We start from the raw sequence: 20,948 nt of genomic DNA, 5'->3' as shown, positions 1-20,948 counted from the left end.
GGCATAAAATGAACCTGTGAGGTGAAAAGTAATTTTATTTTAAAGGTTAGTATTTTGTCTTTTTAACTGTAGCAATGTGCAAGGGGACAGCAACACCAGTATCTGTATCACCATTGAACCTGGACTGCTTCTTAAGGGAGACATCCTGGTAAGATAACAAAAAATGTTTCCTTACTTAAACAACAGTTGCCTTCCATTTACCTTTTTTTCTTTACATTTTCCTAATATTATATAGAGTCTCATGATGTTTCTCCATTTTTTTCTCTATTATCTGTTAAACGTAGCTCAAGTGTTACCACAAGAGATACAGAAGCCCAACCAGAGACGTTGTGTTCAGGGTGCAGTTCCATACTTGTGCCATCCATGATCTTGGGGTGGTTTTTGGGAAGAGTGAGCTGGACGAGACCTTCAAAGGTAATTTTAATTTGCTTGGATTTACACAACACACTGTTTGACACTTAAAAACATACAGTTGTATAGAGTTTTTGTGAATCAAGGTTATGCATCTCAAAAAGGGTTATTTTTTTTAAAAATACACAAGATTAGCACTGATATGACAAAAGCTTTATGACTTGTGTATTTATACACAAAAGACTGGTGGTGTTCACTGTCCTAGTGTTGACCTAGACTCATCAAAATGCTACCTCAAGACTGTATAATGGCTTCAGTGTCTGACGCTCTACTATCTGCTGCTTGGATCTCTGGTTTGCAGCATGGAAAAATTCATGGGTCCTGATGCAGGAGGACAGTGTTCCCCACAGTATTACAGTAAACAGGGTCCTCTGGTGGTGAAGCAGAAAAGCATTCACTTACAGTAACACTGTGATTATGGTGATAAGTAACCAGAGATTTCTTATTAAAGGAAGATCAAATTAACACTAAATTTGCACAATTGATTTGAATTTGGATAAGTAATTTAAATTCATACACAAAAACTGTAAAATAATAAATCCTATGTATGATAAATTGTAACCGTGCCTTTGTTTGATGTGAAACCCACACATGCGTTCATGGTTTTAATTTCTCGTTGTGTGTGTCTGCAGATGAGAGGTTTCCAGAGTACGGGAAGGTGGAGTTCGTGTTCTCATACGGACCGGAGAAAATCAAAGGTAATCCATTTTGGGAAAGGAGAAATTGATTGTTAGCATCACATGTTTTTTTTTCAACATTTAGAACTGAGATCTGATGTATTAGCCGCTGCAAGTTTTTTTATTTTTATTTTCAAAATTTAAAAAAAGAATTTTCTTAAAATGTATTATTTTAATTGAAGCGCTCGGAGAATACCAGGGGTTCATAAGTGTGCATGTATACAGGCCCTGAATTTATTAGACCACCTGTTATAAAAATAAAACAGGAAAATGGATATATGTAAACTAACTAAGTATATATAGTTATTTATTAGGTAAATAAGATACTGAATGCACGTTATCACCCCCAAATCTGAGCCGGCACACTGGACTTCTCTGAGAAGAATTCAGAAATGAGTCAAGCAAAACATCCAATCACCTAAACACTTGTTTTTGTTTAGGTAAAGTAAAAGTAAAGCAAGTAAAAAACAAAACAAAAAAAACAGTGATATCAGCTCTTAATCAAAAAACAATAGTGTGCTTTACTTTTTTTCTGCTGTTTTGTTAAACAGCAAATTTGAAAGTTCATGGAAAAGAACAATATTTTTGTGCACAAATGTTTAACCATTACAGATATGTAAGAAACGATTTTTGTAATTACCAATATTGTTAATTTAGGGCAGCTGTGGCCTTACATTGGGTGGTGGTTTAAATGTGTGTCAGTGTGTTAAAATATGATACTTCTTTCTTTTTTCATTTTTAAAAAATTTGTTTATAAAGGAAATATTTACATTAATAAACTTGATACGAAAGCATAATGTACGTTAATGTAAATGCATCAGAGTCAACCAAAGAGTCCCTTGAGAGTAAAAGTCATGAGAAATGTGTTAGCATAAAAAATAAAATAGCAAAAAGAAAACATAGTGATAACAGAAGATTTATCCCAAACAAATCAATGTTGTGTTTGAAAAAACACTATTTAAGAATAAAACAACATTTGTTATTTAAGCGTAATGAATTTTATACACAAATACCTTAATATAAAAATGCTGATTAATCAAAAGTGGTTTTCCCAATAACAGAGTGTAAGTCAATATAGCCACAAACCACTGACAGAGGAACTCCATTTCAAATGTACAGACTAATAGAAGATAACTTATTATTAAATGTTTTAGGCCATTCCAACCTCAAATATTGTCGCTGTATATAAACGTTCTAATATGACAGTGCCCTGTATGATGATGTTACTTGTGTGAACCACAGGCCTGAGTCACTTGGAGAATGGGCCGAGTGTTTCAGTGGACTACAACACCCAGGACCCTCTGATCCGCTGGGACTCATATGAGAGTTTCAGCCATCGCTGTGAGGAAGCTGCAGATGCTGACCACGGTATGCAAATGACATACAGTGACTATTTTGGAGAGGCGAAATTCTAAAAAGGGAAAAATGTCAACCAGGTAACCTGACTTTTCTGAATGAACCACCTGGATAGGAGATTAACGCTTTTTGTACACACAGGAATATACAAATATGAAGAAGACTGAAACAGAAACAAAATCATATATATAGTTTGTAATGATAATAATAATACATATAAGTACCAACCTATCTTTCACAGATAAATCAAGTTCCTCGCCCTTATCAGATCAAGATCTAGAGCCTTGACCAAAGGGAAGGATTTCCTGTAAAGCCCTACACCCTCCTCCTCCTGCTACTCTCTCAGCTTGTCAGTTAGGACTTTAAATAGCTGCTGAAGAAATAGGGGGCGTCAGTCACCCTGTTACTGGCTGCTCCCTCCCTGAGGGGGGTGTAACTTAAAACACCACCGGGCCTAACTCCCGCAAGTCCCCCTATTCATTTCTATCCACTCTGAGCTATTGCTTCTGTGCCAGGAGTCCAGAACTTAAAATGCGGGCACTCCATAAAATGCTAAACACCCATTATAGAAGCTGTGTTTGTTTTTTTTATCTAAAGTATTTTTACTTCAGAGCCCTGATTTTTGAAATATGGCACAAAGAAAGGAATGTTTGCTTGTCTGATTGTCAGCCATGTAATGCAAAAGTACGCATGTCCTCGTAGCTTATGTTGTAGCTTTCTCCCGGATATGCTACAAACCTGCTTTACATAGTGTTTGCCTTTTGTTAATGTTTATATATCCAGTGTGCAAATGAACAACTGGAGAAGTGGAATCACTAACACATCATCATCATCATCACTGCTTCTGCAGTTCCTAAAATGTATTTTTGGCTACTTACAATAGCTGCCAGTCTGGCACGGTCCCTTGGATCCTCTCAGTAATGATGAGATTCATGATTACTGCTGTTAATCAAAGAAATCTGCACAAACAGGAGGATGTAGTCACCCTTGGTTGAGTCAGGACTTGGCAGTCTTTGTAGTGCTGCGTCCACTTTTATATATGGGATTTTTTTCTTCCAGCTTTGCAAAGACCCATTTCATTTTTATGAACATCCCCAGAGAACCGTTGCAGTAATTGCTGTGCTGCAGGAAGGTCAGTGGGAATCGCCAGGATTGCAAGTTTGAGCCTAATTGAATGGGCAGCGGTGTTCGCAGCACTCAGCAGAAAAAAATAACGAAAAACTCCCAGCCAGTGTATTCATCTCTCTAATTGCAGGCTTCGCTCTTACACTTGGATGCGGGCGTGTGGATGCTGAGTCGAGACTTGCGCAGGAATATGGTGTCTGTATTCGCAAGGTTTGGATCGACAGAGGATGCTCTGTACCTTAGTTGTTTTGGAAGACACAAAACTGAAAATGCAAGATTCAAAGAATTAGTTAACACAAGACTGGTGAACAAACGTTTTTTTGGCGTTTGATAAAATATAACCACCTCTGTGAAAAAAGGTTAATCACGTGTACGATGTACATTTGAGTTGGCAAGCCCACACAAACTCTAAACTCTTATAAGCTCTATGACAGAATGGCCTATTTTTAACTGCTCCAGCTCAGTGGACAATGATCACTCGTCGGGTCTCATTTAAATAATTGAACAAATGCTTCATCCTCAGGTGTTGATGTCTGAATACTTTTGAGGTTTGGCGAGCTCTTCCTGACGCCATTTTTAACAGAGTCCACTGACCTTGGAAATCCAGTTGAGAGAACTCTGTGAAAGACGGGCATCTTAAAAAGGTCTGAAGGATTTGGTAGCTTAGAGATGTGTGTGGTTCATACTGACGCACAGGCACATGGACAAAAAAAGGAGAGGAGTCTGGTATGTGCCCGGCTGTTTGTATTATACAGTGTTTTTTGCTCTATATGGGCATGCAAGCTGGTCTGTGTGCTTGTAAATATTTGCATGTTAGTGTAGCTCTGTTGCAGTTTTTCATGAGGTATGCAGGAGTGCATGTTTATGTAGTGCACCTTGTGTTTGTCGGCTTCCCTTTGCTCCACTAGAAGCCCTGTGGTCTGGAGGCAGCTGTTGGCCCAGAGGTCAAATCAGTAAAAAGGCAACCATTTGGCCCAATGGGTGGCCGTAGAGATTTGTACCTCAGCTCGGCTGCTAACCCCTTAAGAAGACAACATTTTCCAAGGATCCACTAATAATCCTAGCTCCGAACCTCTAACTGGTCTGGTCTTGTCATCACTAATGGCCTGGCTAAAAAGCCAAGGAACACGCTATTGTAGCAGAATTGAGGGATTTCATGACAGGTGGGGGGTAGAAGACCTGAGCCATCACTCATTGCTTTACATTTGGCTCGCAGGGAGTCAGATTTTTCTTGTAATTTTTTTAACATTGTCTTGAGCAACAGCTGTCCAACTTTCTGAAGGTTTTTCCATGTTTTTCTTTGGACATTGGCTGTTTTTTCACTCATTTTCAGTCCAATCCTTGTACGTGAACATTTTCCGGGTTGTTTTTTAATGTATATAATTATTAAGAAACTTAACACTGACCTATGAGTTTTTAATAATTAACAAAAAAATATTGATTAAATTGTATTGTATTTTAAATTGTGAAAACTTGGTGTATCTTGGCATTTTGCGCAGTGGCTGGCCAAAAAAATACCTACAGCAAATGAACAGTATCTGAAAGTCATGTCCTTAAGAAATCAGAAAAAAATCCATCAAAGGTCTTCAGCTGATCCATCTACTGTTCACTAAAGCCTCAGTGGAAGGGCGGCTGTCAGGAAGCTATTCTTAGTGAAGGGAAACAGGGAGACAAGACTGAGGTATGAAAATTACACAAAAACTTGTCTGATGGAGTGTTGAATCCAAATCATCATCAGTATGTATGTTGGAGGTCAGGAAAGAGGTACAACACTGTCTACAGTGTCATGGTTTGGGATACATTTCAGTCAGTGGTGTTAAAGATTTTCTTAAAAGTGATGAATTACAAACACATAACAGAACCACCAGAGTTCGATCCAACATGCAATACCAACTGGAAAACATTTTATTTAAAAATGAACACTGTGAATCATGGATTGGCCTCTCCACCTTAACATTGCTGAAGCAGCTTGAGATCATCTTGACAGATAAACATACTATATTTACATGTATGTTTAAACATTTTAATAAATCACTGTGCCTATACCGCATTTTCCTACCAAAATACAAAGGAATGAAGGATGACTCCAGACTTTTGCAGTAAAGGACATAATATGTTTGATTTAGGCATAATTAGTCTCCATCAGTATCAAAGCACTGATACAAATATCAAATATATTTGGACCCCTTTCGCTATATTGTATGAAGTCTAATGAATTAACACCATCATTTGGTGCTGGATACATTTGTGTTTTGTAATTCAGTCCTTAAGAGTTTGCAGTAACATTTAGAGGTGCTTCCTCACCTTCATCAGGTTTTCCATAAGTTTCTAAAGAATCATAAGAGCATTACATAAAATGATTGTTAGATAACTCATCTATAAAGAATGAAAACAGCCTCTAAAAACAACCTTGCCACTGGAGAGTGTGTCTGTGTGTGTTTCTGTGTCTGTGTGGTGTACAGTAGGGCAGCATGCCCACTGACAGCGCAGGCCGCCTTCCTCGTTCGCCGGCCTCCTCCCATATTTGGCTGGGGCTGAGCCCTGAAACATGTCTGGAATAGCTGGATAGAGACCGACAGAGAGACAGAGACAGAGAGGCTGAGAGAAGCAAAGACGTTTTACATTTGAGGTGTAATACAAGTGAGGATTTGATTTGAGACTGTGAGGTCTGAGCACATTGGGAAAAGAAAAAAAAATTAGTGACAGAATTAGGAATGACATAAAGTCAAGGACAGAAGAAGAGCAGCTGGAAAGCACTGACTGGTGAGTGGTTCTGTGTAGTCTTTCAATTACAACTAGCAACTTTCTTAACTTTAAATCTCTGTCAATCTCAAGTAATTGTGCAGTTGCCCTAGTCAGATGTTTTCAAGTTGTATATTTGTTTTTTATTATATTGTTGCTATGTTTTTCTCTGGATAAACTCTTTTTTTATGGTATTTCATTTTCTATATACATCACTTTGCTTTTAGACTAGCATCTCCTTGCACTGTTGCCCAGAAAAAATTACAAGAGTACACATTTCTGTCTATTCGGTCTATAGTCGAGTCTGTTTGTCTGTTTATTAGGTTTCCATGTCAACAGTGTTGCTTCCTGTGTGTTTGGCACCTATGTGGTATAAAATGACTCATGGAGCGAGCAATTTGTGTGTGGAACATTTTATGAGCGGGCTGCAATTTGGGTACACCAAAACTATTAGGGACCTCGGTTGGCTGGTAACGTCGTGTGAGCTGCAGAAAGCTTGGACTTTGACACAGTTCATGTAGGAATGAATTTCTTTTTAAAACGATGTTTGAACAATCGTAACTTTTGTAGTGAGTTGAAAATTTTGCCGCATGAGATGATACAAAATTATACAAAATTATATTCCAAGATCTGTTTAAAAACTGTTACGCGAGATTAAACTGTTGAGTCTGACTTACCTTCAGTTGCTCAGCAGATACTCATTGACAGATGATCCCTAATTAGACTCGACTTAATCATTCTCTCTCTGCTTGAGCGGGCAGCGGTGTGTCTGAAGCACACAGGCCGACACCAAACAGCTGTTCTGACTTGGACAAACACAGTGTGTGGTACTGCAGGCTGATAGTAACCTCCCTGCCTGTTATCCTAACGGAAACCCAGCTTCTGCATTCTGTGTCGCTCCAGTGACAGACAGACACTGGTGGTGGTGTTTTTTTCCTCAGTCATTGCCATTTTTTATCATTAAAAAGCCTAATTACAAAAAATTAAGCTATATAATTGAATTGAGAACATTTACTGACAGATCTACTGTACACATTAAACGTTTGCAGAGATAAAACCCTGAGACATGGAGCGCAGTGGGGTATTTTAAAAGCAGCCTGCATGTGTGTGCCTCGCATGACCGCATAATGCTTCTAGTTAGACTTCTTGCTGACAGCACGGTGAGCGGTGGCAGCAGGTTCAAATCCCAGCAATGGAAACCCTGCTGAGCGTGTCCCCATCTCTTAATGCCTCCTTTCTCCTACTGTCTGCCTCGATGTCTCCGTGTAGCTTTATATAAATTCTCGCTGTCTGCCACCCTGCTTTTTCCCATTTTTCAAACAGCTTTGATCAACGCAGGCTCATTTATGACTGTTAGTATCCAGTATTTAACATACATTTTACTCATGTTAAGTTGTCAAATATTAAGAAATGTGTCATAAAAAACAGAAAAAAAAAACCCCACATTTGTATATTGGTGCTATAGGAATGCAGCAGAGGTAAATATGGTCGTGGAAAGCTCTGACAGAGTCAGGGGATGACAGACCGGCACCTGTGCAGACAGCATGCAGATGATGATGTCTTGATGATGTCACGTGTGGCAGTTAGCAGAGCACGCCACGTCCAGAGACAGGCACGCCAGATATGCTGGTGTGATTCTAATTCTGATGTTCTGCTCATCACATACTGACGCTTTATTGGGACCTGTTGCTGTCACATTTGAATGCCCTGACATGCAGCATTTTGCTTTAGAAAGGCATGTGACAGGATGATGAAGCCTAGGAAAACATTACATTTCAGGACAAACATAGCCTTTGACAATCTTTTGCCCTTGACCCTGAACTGGATGGATGGATGTTTGGTTGGATATTACACATTACTCATTACTTTTCTTGAAAGTTACTTAATTGCATGCCAGAGAACGTAATCGGCTGCACTACTCCAGTGTTAATTTTGCTGACCAAATTTTCTCCCGCCAACCTTTTATTTTTTGACAAAAACAAGACAATAGCTAAGTAAAAACTCTCGAGCACAAAAACTGTGATGAAAGGAATAAAAAGGAGATAAAAATGTTCTGGAGTGATGAGATCCAGTCATAACTTATTTAGTTTTGTAGAAAGCTGGGAAGAGTTTGGAAATGACCCAATCAGAAGCAATCTCCTTGTAAGATTGGATGCACACATTTGATTGGTACAGCTTCAAAATTTTCTCTCAAAATTACCACACGTTACTTTTCTTAAATTACCCAGAAAGCAATATTTACCTGTTAATTGTTATGTAATTACTAAATGTAATAACAGTAATGTATTATGTTACTGTTACTTAAAAAAATTACTGTTACTTAATGACACTTGTTATTTTGTAACTGCTCACTACCTTGTTGTGCTTAAGCAGTTTCTGCTTCCTATTTTTGCTTTTCTTCTCGCCACTTTCATTTCCTCTTCTACCTTTCCAAACATTGTTGTGCATTTCAAGTTTAAATTCTACATTTTCATGATTTCTAGTGTTATTGCTCTTTGTGCGGCCTTGTGCATGTTTACTGGAACTTGCCTTTCAGCAGTGTTCCTCTTCTGCATGCGACCTCTAGATTGGGAATAAAGATTTGGATATTTAAACTTTTACTTGTTACTGGTATTCAGAGCTCCTGTCTTTTTCTCCTGCAGCAACTAGAACAGGTGATCAATTATACTGTAGAATTCAAATTCAAATTTTATTTGTCACACACACACAACCATACACAGTATGACATGGGGGTGAAATGCTTGTAGCTGTACAATGCCCGACCATTAAATGACAGAAGAAAAGTTTTACAATATTTACAATTTACAGTTTACTACAAAATTTACAAATTAACTTTACATTAATTTACAGTAAAGAATGTGCAAATAGCAGAAGAGATTATAAAGATTATAAAGATTACAAATTATAGGAATATAGGAAATGTGTGGTGGTGCGTGTGGGAGTCCAGTCTTATAGTGACACAAAAACAAAACAGCACACTGAAACATTGAAAAATAAATTCACACTTTAAATCCCTGCTAATGACATTTTTGTACAGATGGACCCACGTTGCAACACAAATTTGCAATAATGGTACTTCATGGCCTCCTATTATTGTTATCGCCCTTATTTTACACCGAGCTTCACCCCAAAATGGTAAAAATGGTTCTTTGAGGTTTAGCTTAACAAGAAATCCCATATCTTCCAATCTCCAGCTTGATCTGACAGTTCTTCTCTTGCATGAATAAAAATGAGTTGACATGAATCAGATGCTGCTGGCAGACGGTCAGACACAGCTTTTTATGACAGTTACTCAGATGACAGAGAGACAGATGGATGACATCACCCTGAAAGTAATCTCAGAGACAGACACTGATACAGACGCATCACCTCAATTCAAACTGTGACAGCCGGACAGTGACAGATAGACCGAGAGACAGACATGGCAAATATAAAACCATGGAGGCGACAGTTTTCCTTGTGCCAGTCACTGATACGCCAACCATGACACCTTTTCACTGATGGACTGTCACATCATCCTGTCTCACTTTCTCTCTAATTTTCTGCTGTGAAGTCCAGGACGTGGCTGAAATTTTTGTTTTTAGAAAAGTAAAATAGCTCAGCTTGGCTTTAATAGATTTGTATTTTTTCAGGAATTTTCAATAAAAAAAACACACGTATATGTCTTAAAATGAATGATTCCATAACTGAAATTGATGCACAATAAAGAGTTTATTTGCAATATCACCCTGTTTTGAGCCCCCTCTTCTAACATATATCTCACGCTCACACACATGAACACAGCTCTTTAGGGCAAGTCAGTCATTTGTCAGTCAAACCCAGTCACCCTCTGGTGGCATGCAGACTTGCCGTCGTCACAGTGGTATGAAAGCTGTGAAGGTGAATGTCACATCCTCCTGTGAGACATTGGATGAGTTGCTGACATCACCGCATGTATGTATATAGATGTTTGTGCATGTGCAGGCCTGCCTCTGTACGTTCAAAGCTTTGTTGCCAGTCATGATCTTATTGGATCATTTAATATAGTCAAGTAAAAAATGTGCATAGCGATTCAGGAGCTTATAGAACCACCTTTAGCAAAATTATTGCACTTTGAAGTGATTGTTTTATGTGCATGACTTTCACATTATTTTGGAGGAATTTTGGCTCACTCTTATTTACATTGGCGTCAGTTCAATGATATTTGCAGGCAATCGTTCATGCACAGGTTTCATAAGATCCTGCCACATTATTTTAATCACACTGAGGTCTGTGCTTTGACTGGACAATTTTGATACCTTCATTCTGCCATTCTGTGGTAGGTGTGCTGCTGCGCTTGAGATCATTGTCCTGTTACATGACCCAGCCAAGCTTTCGCCATTGGGACAAATGGCCTCACATTTGACTCTAGACCAGCGGTCCCCAACCCCCGGGCCTCGGAGCGGTACTGGTCCGTGAGTCGTTTGGTACCGGGCCGCGAGAGTTGCGGCTCAGGTGTGAAATGTATGCTTTTCAGGGTTTTTATCGGTTTTGAGCGTTATTTTGTTATCGTTTTTATCGTTAACTCGGTTTTCCTGGGTCTTTTCATGTGTGTTATGAATAAATCTTCTTTTTTACGGTACTAGTTTTATTTTGTTGTATTTATCCGCAACACCATAAAGGCCGGTCCGTGAAAATATTGTCGGGCATGAACCGGTCCGTGGCGCGAAAAAGGTTGGGGACCGCTGCTCTAGAACACTTTGCTATACAGTGGAGTTCATGGTCTAATGCAAGTTACACAGGTCCTGTGACTGTAAAACAATCATCACCCCTCCACCACCATTCTTGAGAGTTGATGATGAGGTCTTTTGTGCACATGTGCTGGGTTTGTCTGCACTTTTGTCTAATCTGTCCAAAGGACATTGTTCTAGAAGTCATTGGGTTTGTAAAGATTCACCTGTGATAACCTAAAACAAACTGTCATTTTTAAAATAAGGTGTTTTTCCTGGAAACCATACTAAACACACTTGTTCAGCCTTTTTCAAATTTTACCCTCATGAACTTTCACATTCAGCATGCTAACTGAAACCTGTAGAGTCTGAGGTGTAGCTCTTGAGTTTCTTTGCAGTTTTTCTGAGCATTGTCTGACCTTGATGGAACATCCACTCCTGGAACGACTGCGGCATTGTGTTTACACACCTGAATGCTCCCATCCAGCAAACTGCCAAAACTCCTCACTTCACACTGATGATCAATTAATCAAGTCCATTTTGTTTAAAAACAGAAGCTCTTAATTCCTGTGGAATCAGCAGCGATGTAATTACACCACTGTGTGCATAGAGTAATGTAAAAACTTCACTGTATGTCTTTGAACTTATTCTACAGCTAAAATAAAGTCAATTATATTTAATACATTAAATTACCAATAAAATGTACACCTTAGAATTCTAAAACTATGGTATTACACAGAAAATAGAAACATTTGAAATGTGAGTTACAATGCTTCCTGTTGCAAAACAGAGTGAAAATGTTTTCACAGTTGACAAAGCTAACTGTTAGGCAGACATACTCCCAATTTCAAAAAGACCTTCATTGAAGAGGTAACATTATCTGTGTCCACGAAAGCTATAATTTCACGCCTCTTCTCTAAGTGGGTGAGAGACACGCCATATGGGTCCATTTAATCTTGCACGTAAACTTTAAATGTGCTTCTATATTTAAATCTGTCTATTTTGAAAAAATGGCTCCTATATTTTAGAAGGTCACGGTCTGCCCTTTAGGCGTGTTCAGCTTATCTTAAGGTTGCAACCCTTGAACACCACGGCACAGCTGGGAATCTGTGTCATTTTGTATAGTCAGTAATTTACATAGAAAACTGTAACATCTGTATAAAAATTACATTCAATATGAACAAATTGACCAATATTCTATCACTATGCCAACAAATCAAGTTTGAACTCTACTTAAATGAATCATGACTACAGAGAACATGCTGGATAACTAAATTATTTTTGTTTTGTAAGAAAAAAAACAATACATGTTGGAACAGAAGTATTGTACATATGACATGTTGACAGTATACAGTATCAAATGATATGCTAACTATGTTTTAATTGAGATATAGGTATGTTGGCAAATGGGACACTTCAATCAACCTGTCTGCTAATCCTGAATGTACTAACAATGTGTGTAATCTCCATCCCAGCTGGATGGATACGGCAATAACAGTTTGTGTAGCACGTTGTCTATTTATAATAAGCTATTGGACGCAGGTGTTTAAATGGCTTTTTAATTGTTTCCAAGGCTGTGATGTAGCAATGAGACACTCAAGTGAACACTTAAGAGAATACAGCTCAGAGCCAGGTGCTACGTGTGGATGTATGCGTGTCTACGTGCAACACAACATGAGTAATGCCTCTGGCACTTTCGTGAAAAAGGACAGCACCTGTTACTTGAGGGAATACAAAGCATGCACAGGCACAGGTTTGAGTCAGAGTGTGTGAGTAAGAGAGACTGAAAGACTCTGACAAAGTCAAAAGCTTTTTTTTTCTTGCTTCAATATGTTCAAATATTTCTTTGAGCTGATTTGGCTTCATCTACATATTAAAAATAGTAGTAGTGATGGCATGGCATTGTCCTTTTGCAGCAGAAGGAATGGCATGTTATACTTGTTAACTGGTGTAAGAAGCAAGCTGTAAGCTATTTGTGTTAGCCAAGGCTTGGTGACTCAACCAATCTAATTTGAGGCCCACTGCAGCTATTTATCGACACTATAAGAAAGCAATTTGTTCTATGCAGCTGGAGAGCTGCTTGTTTGTGTCATTCATAATAATGGTCACTGGATTAAATACCACACTGGAGCTCTGCTCCCTAACATTGACAGTTCTACGATAGGCACCAGGCTGGCACATGATATATCTTTTGACTGTTGGCATAGTTGGACATTAAATGTATTACTATGTCCGTATTTCATAAGCAAAGTCAAATCTAGGACATGTCATTTTTAGTCCTTTGGCCAGTGCTGAGACTTAAGTAGCTTCTGATAAGTTTGGCTATTCATATTTCTAAATCTTGCAAACATAAAAAAATCCATATATTCTTGTATTAATGCCCTTCTCTCAGGCAGTAATGATGTTATATGAATGTTATAGTAACTATAACGGTCTTATAATATCACATAATTGCTGGACTTTTCTGATGATAGAAGCTCTGACATCCCGAAATTGATAGCTGACTGCCTAAAACATGTGACACGTTTTCAGCCAATGCATGAAATCCTATTATTCTGTCAGACGTTGCTTGCATCTTGGAGAAATGAGTGAGGAGTGCTCTGGATCCTGTGTCTTCCCATACTGGCCAGGAGATGGCAGGTCAGATTGTCTGAAAACTTTCATTCTTGCAAGACAGTAGTGAAAACAGTAAATTTTCTATATGACAGATTCCCAAAAACATCTCAGGTTTAGCAGAACTTGCATATTCTGAAACAGAAACAATGATCATTGCCTGGCTGAAGGGAACTCTGGCAGGCTGGTTATTTGCAGCATGCTCATCCCTTGGTATTCCAGATGAAGGTCAAGCTCTTTTAACACTAGTCTACCCCTCTTCCTTTACGCTACATCTGGAGCAGATATGCATACCACTTAATGTTTGTCTCCCAATGTTTGCACATACCAGCGTGAGTCTGGGACGAGTGTAAAAACGTAGTGAAAGTCTCAAATTCTTTGGTTCTATTCTCTTCAATGTGACATCTAAACAAGTTAAAAACAAAAAATGCCAAAAATAAAAATACCCCAAACCATCTTTAAAAAGATCAAATTCACTACAGAAACAATCACCCTGTGAGTCAGAGACTGGTTTCACTTTTGTAATTTTATCCCACTGGCTCATTTAACATCTGTTAGTTGGCGAGACCAAATTAGGTATTTGTGGGTCTGTTAGATTTTTGATCCACTGGAAGCTGATACTACACTGTTACCCAGATGCTGCTGCTCTGTGCGTTTTTAGTTTGTCCTATCTGAGCCATAACATGGCAAATGGCAGTGTTTGTTCCGATGATTTACAATCACTATGGGGTTAAATTGCAGCTGGAAAAGTGCCATCGTGGCTTAGTCAAGTCTAAAAGAGCATGTTTTATCAACCAGAACAAAGGCATTTTCTATTCTGTTAAAGGTCAGAAGGAGGAAAAGACCCGAGAGCTCAGCTGGTGGAAAATATGCACAACCGATCTCTGAAAAGTCTTATGGTTCTAATATAATTAATAGAGTTTATGGGATTCTTTTAAACAATAGAACCTCCCACTTATTAAGGATTTAAAGTTTAGGATGTGGGGGAGTGAGTGAGATGCACAGTAAAGGGATCCCCCTAATGGCATTACCAGGCAGACAGATGGTGCAGGAGTTGTAGTTTTTTTTTTCCAGGCACATGGGTGGAGGTAGAGGTGGTGACATTGGTGGAGTTCCTCCCCCGCTGCCGGGAACGCTCAGTGATCATCCCAGAGTGCCAACTCACCCCTTGCGGGTGTTTCAGTGGTACAGCCCCACCTCGCTCCAGAAGAGCACATGTCGGGTGACATGAATCAGAGAGGACAGGGGGAGTGAGAGAAGAAGCTCAGAGGCAGAAGGTTTAGTCACTGAGAGACTCCGAAAGGACTTCCGAATTGTAGATTGAAACGGAATCACTGTTTTGAAAAGGAAATATTTAATCTTTCCTGATTTTTTTTACTTAATCATCACAGAAAAAAAAAATTGGAAGTTTGATCTACAGGTAAGGATGTTTACATGAGTTTGATTTAAAATATAAATATGGGTTTTAGAACTTGAAGAAACTTAATATAAGAAACATGAATATTTAAAGTGTATATATTGCTGGCAAGAACAAAAAGATTCATTATTTTGGCTTAAATCTTTATGCGTAAGGCTTTGGAGTAATTCCGCAAGTCCAAACAAAATGTAACTGTAAACCTGGAATTATGCTTTCATAATGTGCCAACACTAAAAGCAACCACAGGGACAAACTGTGATTATGGCTTCGTCCCCTGTCCTCTCATTCTTGTTGCTACTGTGGCCGTGAGCTGTTGTTGACATGGGTTTGGAAATAGCTGAGGTCTGAGTGATTCACCATCTGTCCCCAGGGGTCGCTCAATTTGGAACACCCTACATATGAGCCATGCTTCTGTATATGTTGTGTATCACTCTGCATATGCACACTAGATACTGAAAGCCACTGCTGTCGCATGACTTTCCTTCTTGTAAATATGTTGGTAGTACCACAGAATGATTTGTTGCTGGTGTAAAACTACATTTTTAAATAGCTTATCTTAACTTTTTAAAATACAGTTTAAAATACAATTAGACTGTGTATTTATTATATGGATAAAATATTGGAGCATATGGCATAAGACCTATCTTTGGTGTTCATGTAAGAGGTGAACGGGAAGAAAACCTCCAAGTGATATCTCTGTAGTAGCCAGGGGGTGCTTGAAAAGATTAGTTCGGTTAATGTGAAAGTAAACTTGTGTTTGCAAATGGTATGGCTAAACAGTCGAAATTGTCAGCCGAATATAACAATAGCTAGCTAAAAATCTCAATTTAATAATTCAATCGTCTTAGCGGAGTGTTATGCTCAGTAAGTATCGATGTACCTATGGATGCAACTTCCCTGTTGGCAACACATTTTTGGAAGACTACAAGCACAACAACCAGCTGATCTGAGCAGAGTCAGGCCGAGCATAGACAAGTAATACACAATAAAGCAGGTTTATTTTTAAACTGTATTGTTGTATTATATTGCTTGGTGTGTGTTATGGAAATCTGTATCTGTTTTGTATATCTGATAGGAAAAAATATCACCTGATTTTTAAATCACAAAATATAGGTATTGGTAAAGCTCTAGCTATCAGTTAATTAAAGTTTGTTTATTACGAAGAAATTATGATGCATTTTAGCTAACAGTGTAAAGTTTGAGCTGAATAGTTGAAACTGTTTTAACACCCAACCAGACCAACCATAGCCAGACCAAAGGAATTTAGTTTACTTGTTTGGTTCAGATGAAATATTACCTTGTCTGATTTGCTATAAGTGATAAACACCACAAAATAAATGATAATAATATGTCCACCCATACATGGTTTGCACATTCTTGTAAAGCGTTAGGTGGCTACTTTTATTCATAGCATTGCACAATATGTACGCAATTACTCTGGTTTTGTTTTGCAAGCATGATTCAGCAGCAAGAAATCAACCTAAAGACGACAGCTCCTCTCATAGTCCAACTCTGGGGTTTCAAACTGGCATGACTCCTTTTCCCTTTGGCTGACACAGACCAGTTGTTTCGGTGTGTTGTGCAGAACCCACCCATGTTAACGTCAGACCATGTGGGCCTGCACTGACGCAACGTGACAGGGGCTTTAAGATCTGAAAATTGGCTATTAATAGAGCTGCAGGGGTTGTGTTGCTGGTGGCTGGGCAGCATGCTGCAGCTGAGAATCAAACGAGTTGAGTGCAGAGGGGGGTCACTATGTTTGTGGTGTCAGGGATCCAGTCCCATACAAAAAAATGACTTGATGATTGGGGCCCATTAACCTTAACGTAAACAGTTTTTTCCTAAACACAAAATTATTTAAATGAAAGTATTTTTTTAATTGTGTTAATTCCATTTCATGAACTTTAGAGTTGAGAGCTGTTTCATAATTTTAGTATGTTGTTTACTATATTGTGTACTCTTTCTCTCTTTCAGATGTTGTTCATACCCAGGGCCCACTTGATGGAAGTCTTTATGCCCAAATCCGGAAAAAAGACTCCCTGGAGGGAGTTGTCACAGTCAATGGCCTCCCAGTCCGTGAAAACCCCTTGACTAACGAGAACCCATTGCAGCACACCAACCATCCCCTGCAAACTACTGACCACACCCTTCCTGTGGCAGGCCACACTTCCCTCCCTGCTGTCGACCATACCCTGTCTGTGAGCAGTGACTCAGGCAATTCTACCGCATCGATCAAGACTGATCGCACAGATGAGCAAAGCCAGTCTGTGCAGAGTGCTGTGAGCCACAACAATCCAACAGCAACTCACCCACCACTCAGTCCGCAAGAAAAAAGAGAGCTCGACCAACTTCTGAGTGGCCTTGAGGCACCAACTAAGCGGCAAGCCTACCTGCCTACATCTACCTGTCCAGGAGGAGGAGTACGACACTTAGTTCCTGCACAGGTGCATGTCAACGGGAGCCACACCAGGTTAGTGGGCGCTCCTTCAACAGAGGAGCGTGAGACAGATATTCTCGACGACGAGCTGCCTAATAGTCAAGAGGGCAACAGTGTGGACAGTTTGGGCACCATCTCATCCCTTGAGGGCCAAGCAACACCAGCTGACTTGTACTACCAATCACAGACTCCTGTCAGTGGCCAGAACGACGAGCCATACCTTGATAGAAGCGAGATGCCGGTGCATGGAGTACGAACTCCTACAGCGATGCAAGAGAGATCCGTGGACTCACCATCGCCACAGGGGGGTTACAACAATTATCAAAATGGAGGAGGGATGTATCGTTCACAGTCCTTTGGGAACCCACCTGCCAGCAGCCCTGAGACCACCCCAAAACTTATGCCCAGGGCCCCTGAGAGGAGCACCAGTAGCCGGGATGCTGTACAACGAGGTCTCAGTGCCTGGCATCAGCATAGCCTACCAGACGATCCATTTGGTCCTCCTCTTCAGTCAACTCATAGCTTGCCCCACTTTCCCACCTCAGCTTCACAGCGTGACATTGAGCAGTCAATCGAGGCACTAAATATGCTGATGCTTGACCTAGACCCAATCAACTCTCACATGTCTAAGTCCCACAGTGCGCCCCCTGGTGAGAACAGCCTCAATTCATCCCAGGTGCCATTCTCCCAGACCCTGGCCAGGCCATCATACCAAGCAGACTCTGCTATCCATGGCTACAACAGCTCTGGATCAATTGGCGACGGCATTCATCAGCCCCATCGCTCATCTGGGAGAGTCAGCCAGAGCCCAGTTATGGAGTCTCCAGTGCATTCTCCCCAGAGGCCCAATGCTGGCTACCAACACCAAAATATCACCCCAACGCACACTCCTGAGCCCTACCTCCATACTCGCCATGCACCCCTTCATTACACCACTGATTCTAATTTCAATCAGCAGACCCCAGTGAAGCCCATGAACTCCCACCCAAGCAGTGGCACATCACACTCCCCAGAACTGCAGGGCTCGTCTCCGTATCCAGGCTATAGTGCCTCATCTTCACCCCTTCCCACTGTAACTCCACAGCCCAAGGACACATCTTCTTCATCGTTGCCCAGAGAACAAGATGCAGAGGAGGAGACGCTAAACTTGGAAGGCCTGGTAGCACACCGTATTGCAGGTAAGGCTTCAAGATATTGTCTGGAGTTAGTGTATGAATAAGGAAGGGACAGAGTGAGTGGTACTGGACTTGTAACTGTTGCAGGATATTATGCTGTTCTTTGTTTTTTTGTGCATAAATTAATTCTTTTACAGTTGATTATCTATTACGTCTATTATGGATTAGCTTCAAAGTTTCCAAGTTTTTTAAGGTTTAAAAAAGAATATGTGAAATCGTTTTTTGCTATTCTTGTTTTCAAGGAAAAGATTGCACAAACACACATATGTCAGTATTTGTGGGTTGTTGGACTGATGGTGGCATGTTGTAGCCCCTAAAGGGGACTCAAAGAGCAGGTTAATACAGTCATTAGCGATGCTCTGTTTTGGAGGTTCAGGGAACATTATGGATGATTTGCCTGAAACTAATGAGCAAATAAATAAGCATAAAGATGTAAAGCAGATTTGTAGCATATGATATAGCCTAAAACACTTTTGATATTCTGAAAATGATATTCAACAAAACTTATATATCCAAAATGGCTAACACAATTTACGCATTATCTTGAAGTCTCTGTAATCTTAAGAACCAAGTAGAATGCCAGCGGTGCAGTTTCTATAACCGATCCATTACAGGGTGTTGTATTAGAGGAATAAGCCTTACTCATAAAGTTAGCTTCTCTGACTCAGAGAGCTGTGCAGAGCTGCTGAGAGTGGAAATGAGGTGAGAGTAAGAATAGCCAGGCATTCAGAGATCCCAGCTTCCATGCAATGTCGGCATGCACGATTTTCTTTGAAATGATTTGGAAGCTCTAAAGTGCCTCCCAGTGGAACAAAAATGTAAGTTCCTTTTTTAGCTAGGGGCTTGCGTGTCATCTCATTTGGAGAATACTTTTATTTATCCATTTCTGCTCTGACTTTTCTTTTCCTTTTCCATTCAACCCATCTCTTCACTGTATGGAAACCCTACCCTCCACTGCTTCTTCCTCTGCACTCACTCTCCTCCTCCTCCTCTACCTTCACCTGCTGCCTCCCTTCCACCACTTGACATCCCTCCCCGGAAACAGAGTACAACGCTCGTATTCGGGGCATCAGTGAAAGCATGACACCACAACAATCTGACCGCCATCGCTCCTATTCCTTCTCTGGTTTGTCCACTTTACCCCACCTTTAAATTCTGTCTTTGTTTCATTTTATTTGTCTTGCATTTCTAGAAACTTTCTCTGCTTCCTCATCATTTTCCCAATTATTTGTCCTTTCCCACTGCTTTCTTATTACTTGCAGCCACGTTTTTAAACATTGAGAATCTTTCTCACTGGCTCTGCCTCTCTTAAAGAGGGAATGATGCTGCCCTTTTATATTGATAGGATGCTTTCTCTTTAGCTGATACATCTTTGAACAAATATCCCGGGACTACACAAGCAACATAAAAAGATGTTAAAAAAGGGCATAATGATTTGATGATTCCTCATACTCAAATATTTTGGGGGATACAGGAGTTCGTTCCAGAGGGATGACCCCAGAAGTGACACAGGAGACGGGCAGGCGTCGGACCACGAGTGAGGGACAGTACCAGAGCGGCCATGATAGTACGTCAGCAGTGGATTCACCAGACTTTTCCAACAATCTTGCTCTCAACCCAGGAGGAAGACCCAGAGAGGTACAGCACTTGATTTTATGGTTAAGCCACGAGCACATGATTTTGTCACTAATTTTGTCCCCACTGAAAATCATGATAAATCCTAGAGGCTGACTGTTGTAGGATTTTCAAGACCAATACCAGCATCAGCTGATTAAAAAATCTGAAACTCTAATATGTAAATGCATATTCTTTTAGACAAGGAAAATAAACCCTTTACTTGATATTTGTTATGTGTAGTTATTCATTTACCCTCTGCCTGACTCTGCACTGGTCAGCAGGCTGTGCACTGCCCAAAGGGAAGTTGCAGAGTGCCCTCTGGTGGACAACCTATCCAATGTCAACACATGTTACATAGTTGACAGATGTCTCTGCTCTCTCTCCTATTTGCTTTTTAAATTCTATTGTGCCATTAGAAATGTTGCTTCTGATAGTTCCGCAAGTAGCTATTATTAGCCGATAAGTTCATATTTGCACTGAAGTAGTTTCATTTTATGCACGAAGGGGCTATAGCGACATATAGCGACATGTTTTTAATTGGGGTGGTGCAGGAGGAAGCAAACAGTCATACTTCATGCCCAGCTTTGGGCCTATCCTGGTATTATGGAAAAGAGTCCTAAACAATTTCCCCTTCAGCATGAGGTGAGCTACAGTAAAACATCGAGCTCTCGACTGTTTATTGTTCATAAA

The 20,948-nt window shown here is 40.0% G+C and overlaps 1 protein-coding gene across 4 annotated transcripts in view; it reads left to right on the top strand.

Annotated features, from left to right (window-relative positions):
• LOC146608094 (tensin-1-like) overlaps positions 1–20,948 on the top strand; it is a 71,555-nt gene that overhangs the window by 35,799 nt on the left and 14,808 nt on the right. For all 4 annotated transcript variants that reach the window (XM_085348323.1, XM_085348322.1, XM_085348321.1 and 1 more), the window contains 7 exons: positions 73–148; positions 285–414; positions 1,044–1,109; positions 2,331–2,456; positions 17,004–18,644; positions 19,687–19,767; positions 20,116–20,279. In XM_085348323.1, coding sequence (XP_085204449.1) covers positions 73–148; positions 285–414; positions 1,044–1,109; positions 2,331–2,456; positions 17,004–18,644; positions 19,687–19,767; positions 20,116–20,279 — 2,284 coding nt within the window. The remainder of the gene's footprint in view (positions 1–72; positions 149–284; positions 415–1,043; positions 1,110–2,330; positions 2,457–17,003; positions 18,645–19,686; positions 19,768–20,115; positions 20,280–20,948) is intronic.

The sequence above is a fragment of the Diplotaxodon limnothrissa genome, linkage group LG23, assembly GCF_057381915.1.
Source record: "Diplotaxodon limnothrissa isolate DT_005_m linkage group LG23, D_limnothrissa_male_GT1.1, whole genome shotgun sequence".
Lineage (NCBI taxonomy): Eukaryota > Metazoa > Chordata > Actinopteri > Cichliformes > Cichlidae > Diplotaxodon > Diplotaxodon limnothrissa.
This window is presented reverse-complemented; position numbering and strand designations above follow the sequence as displayed.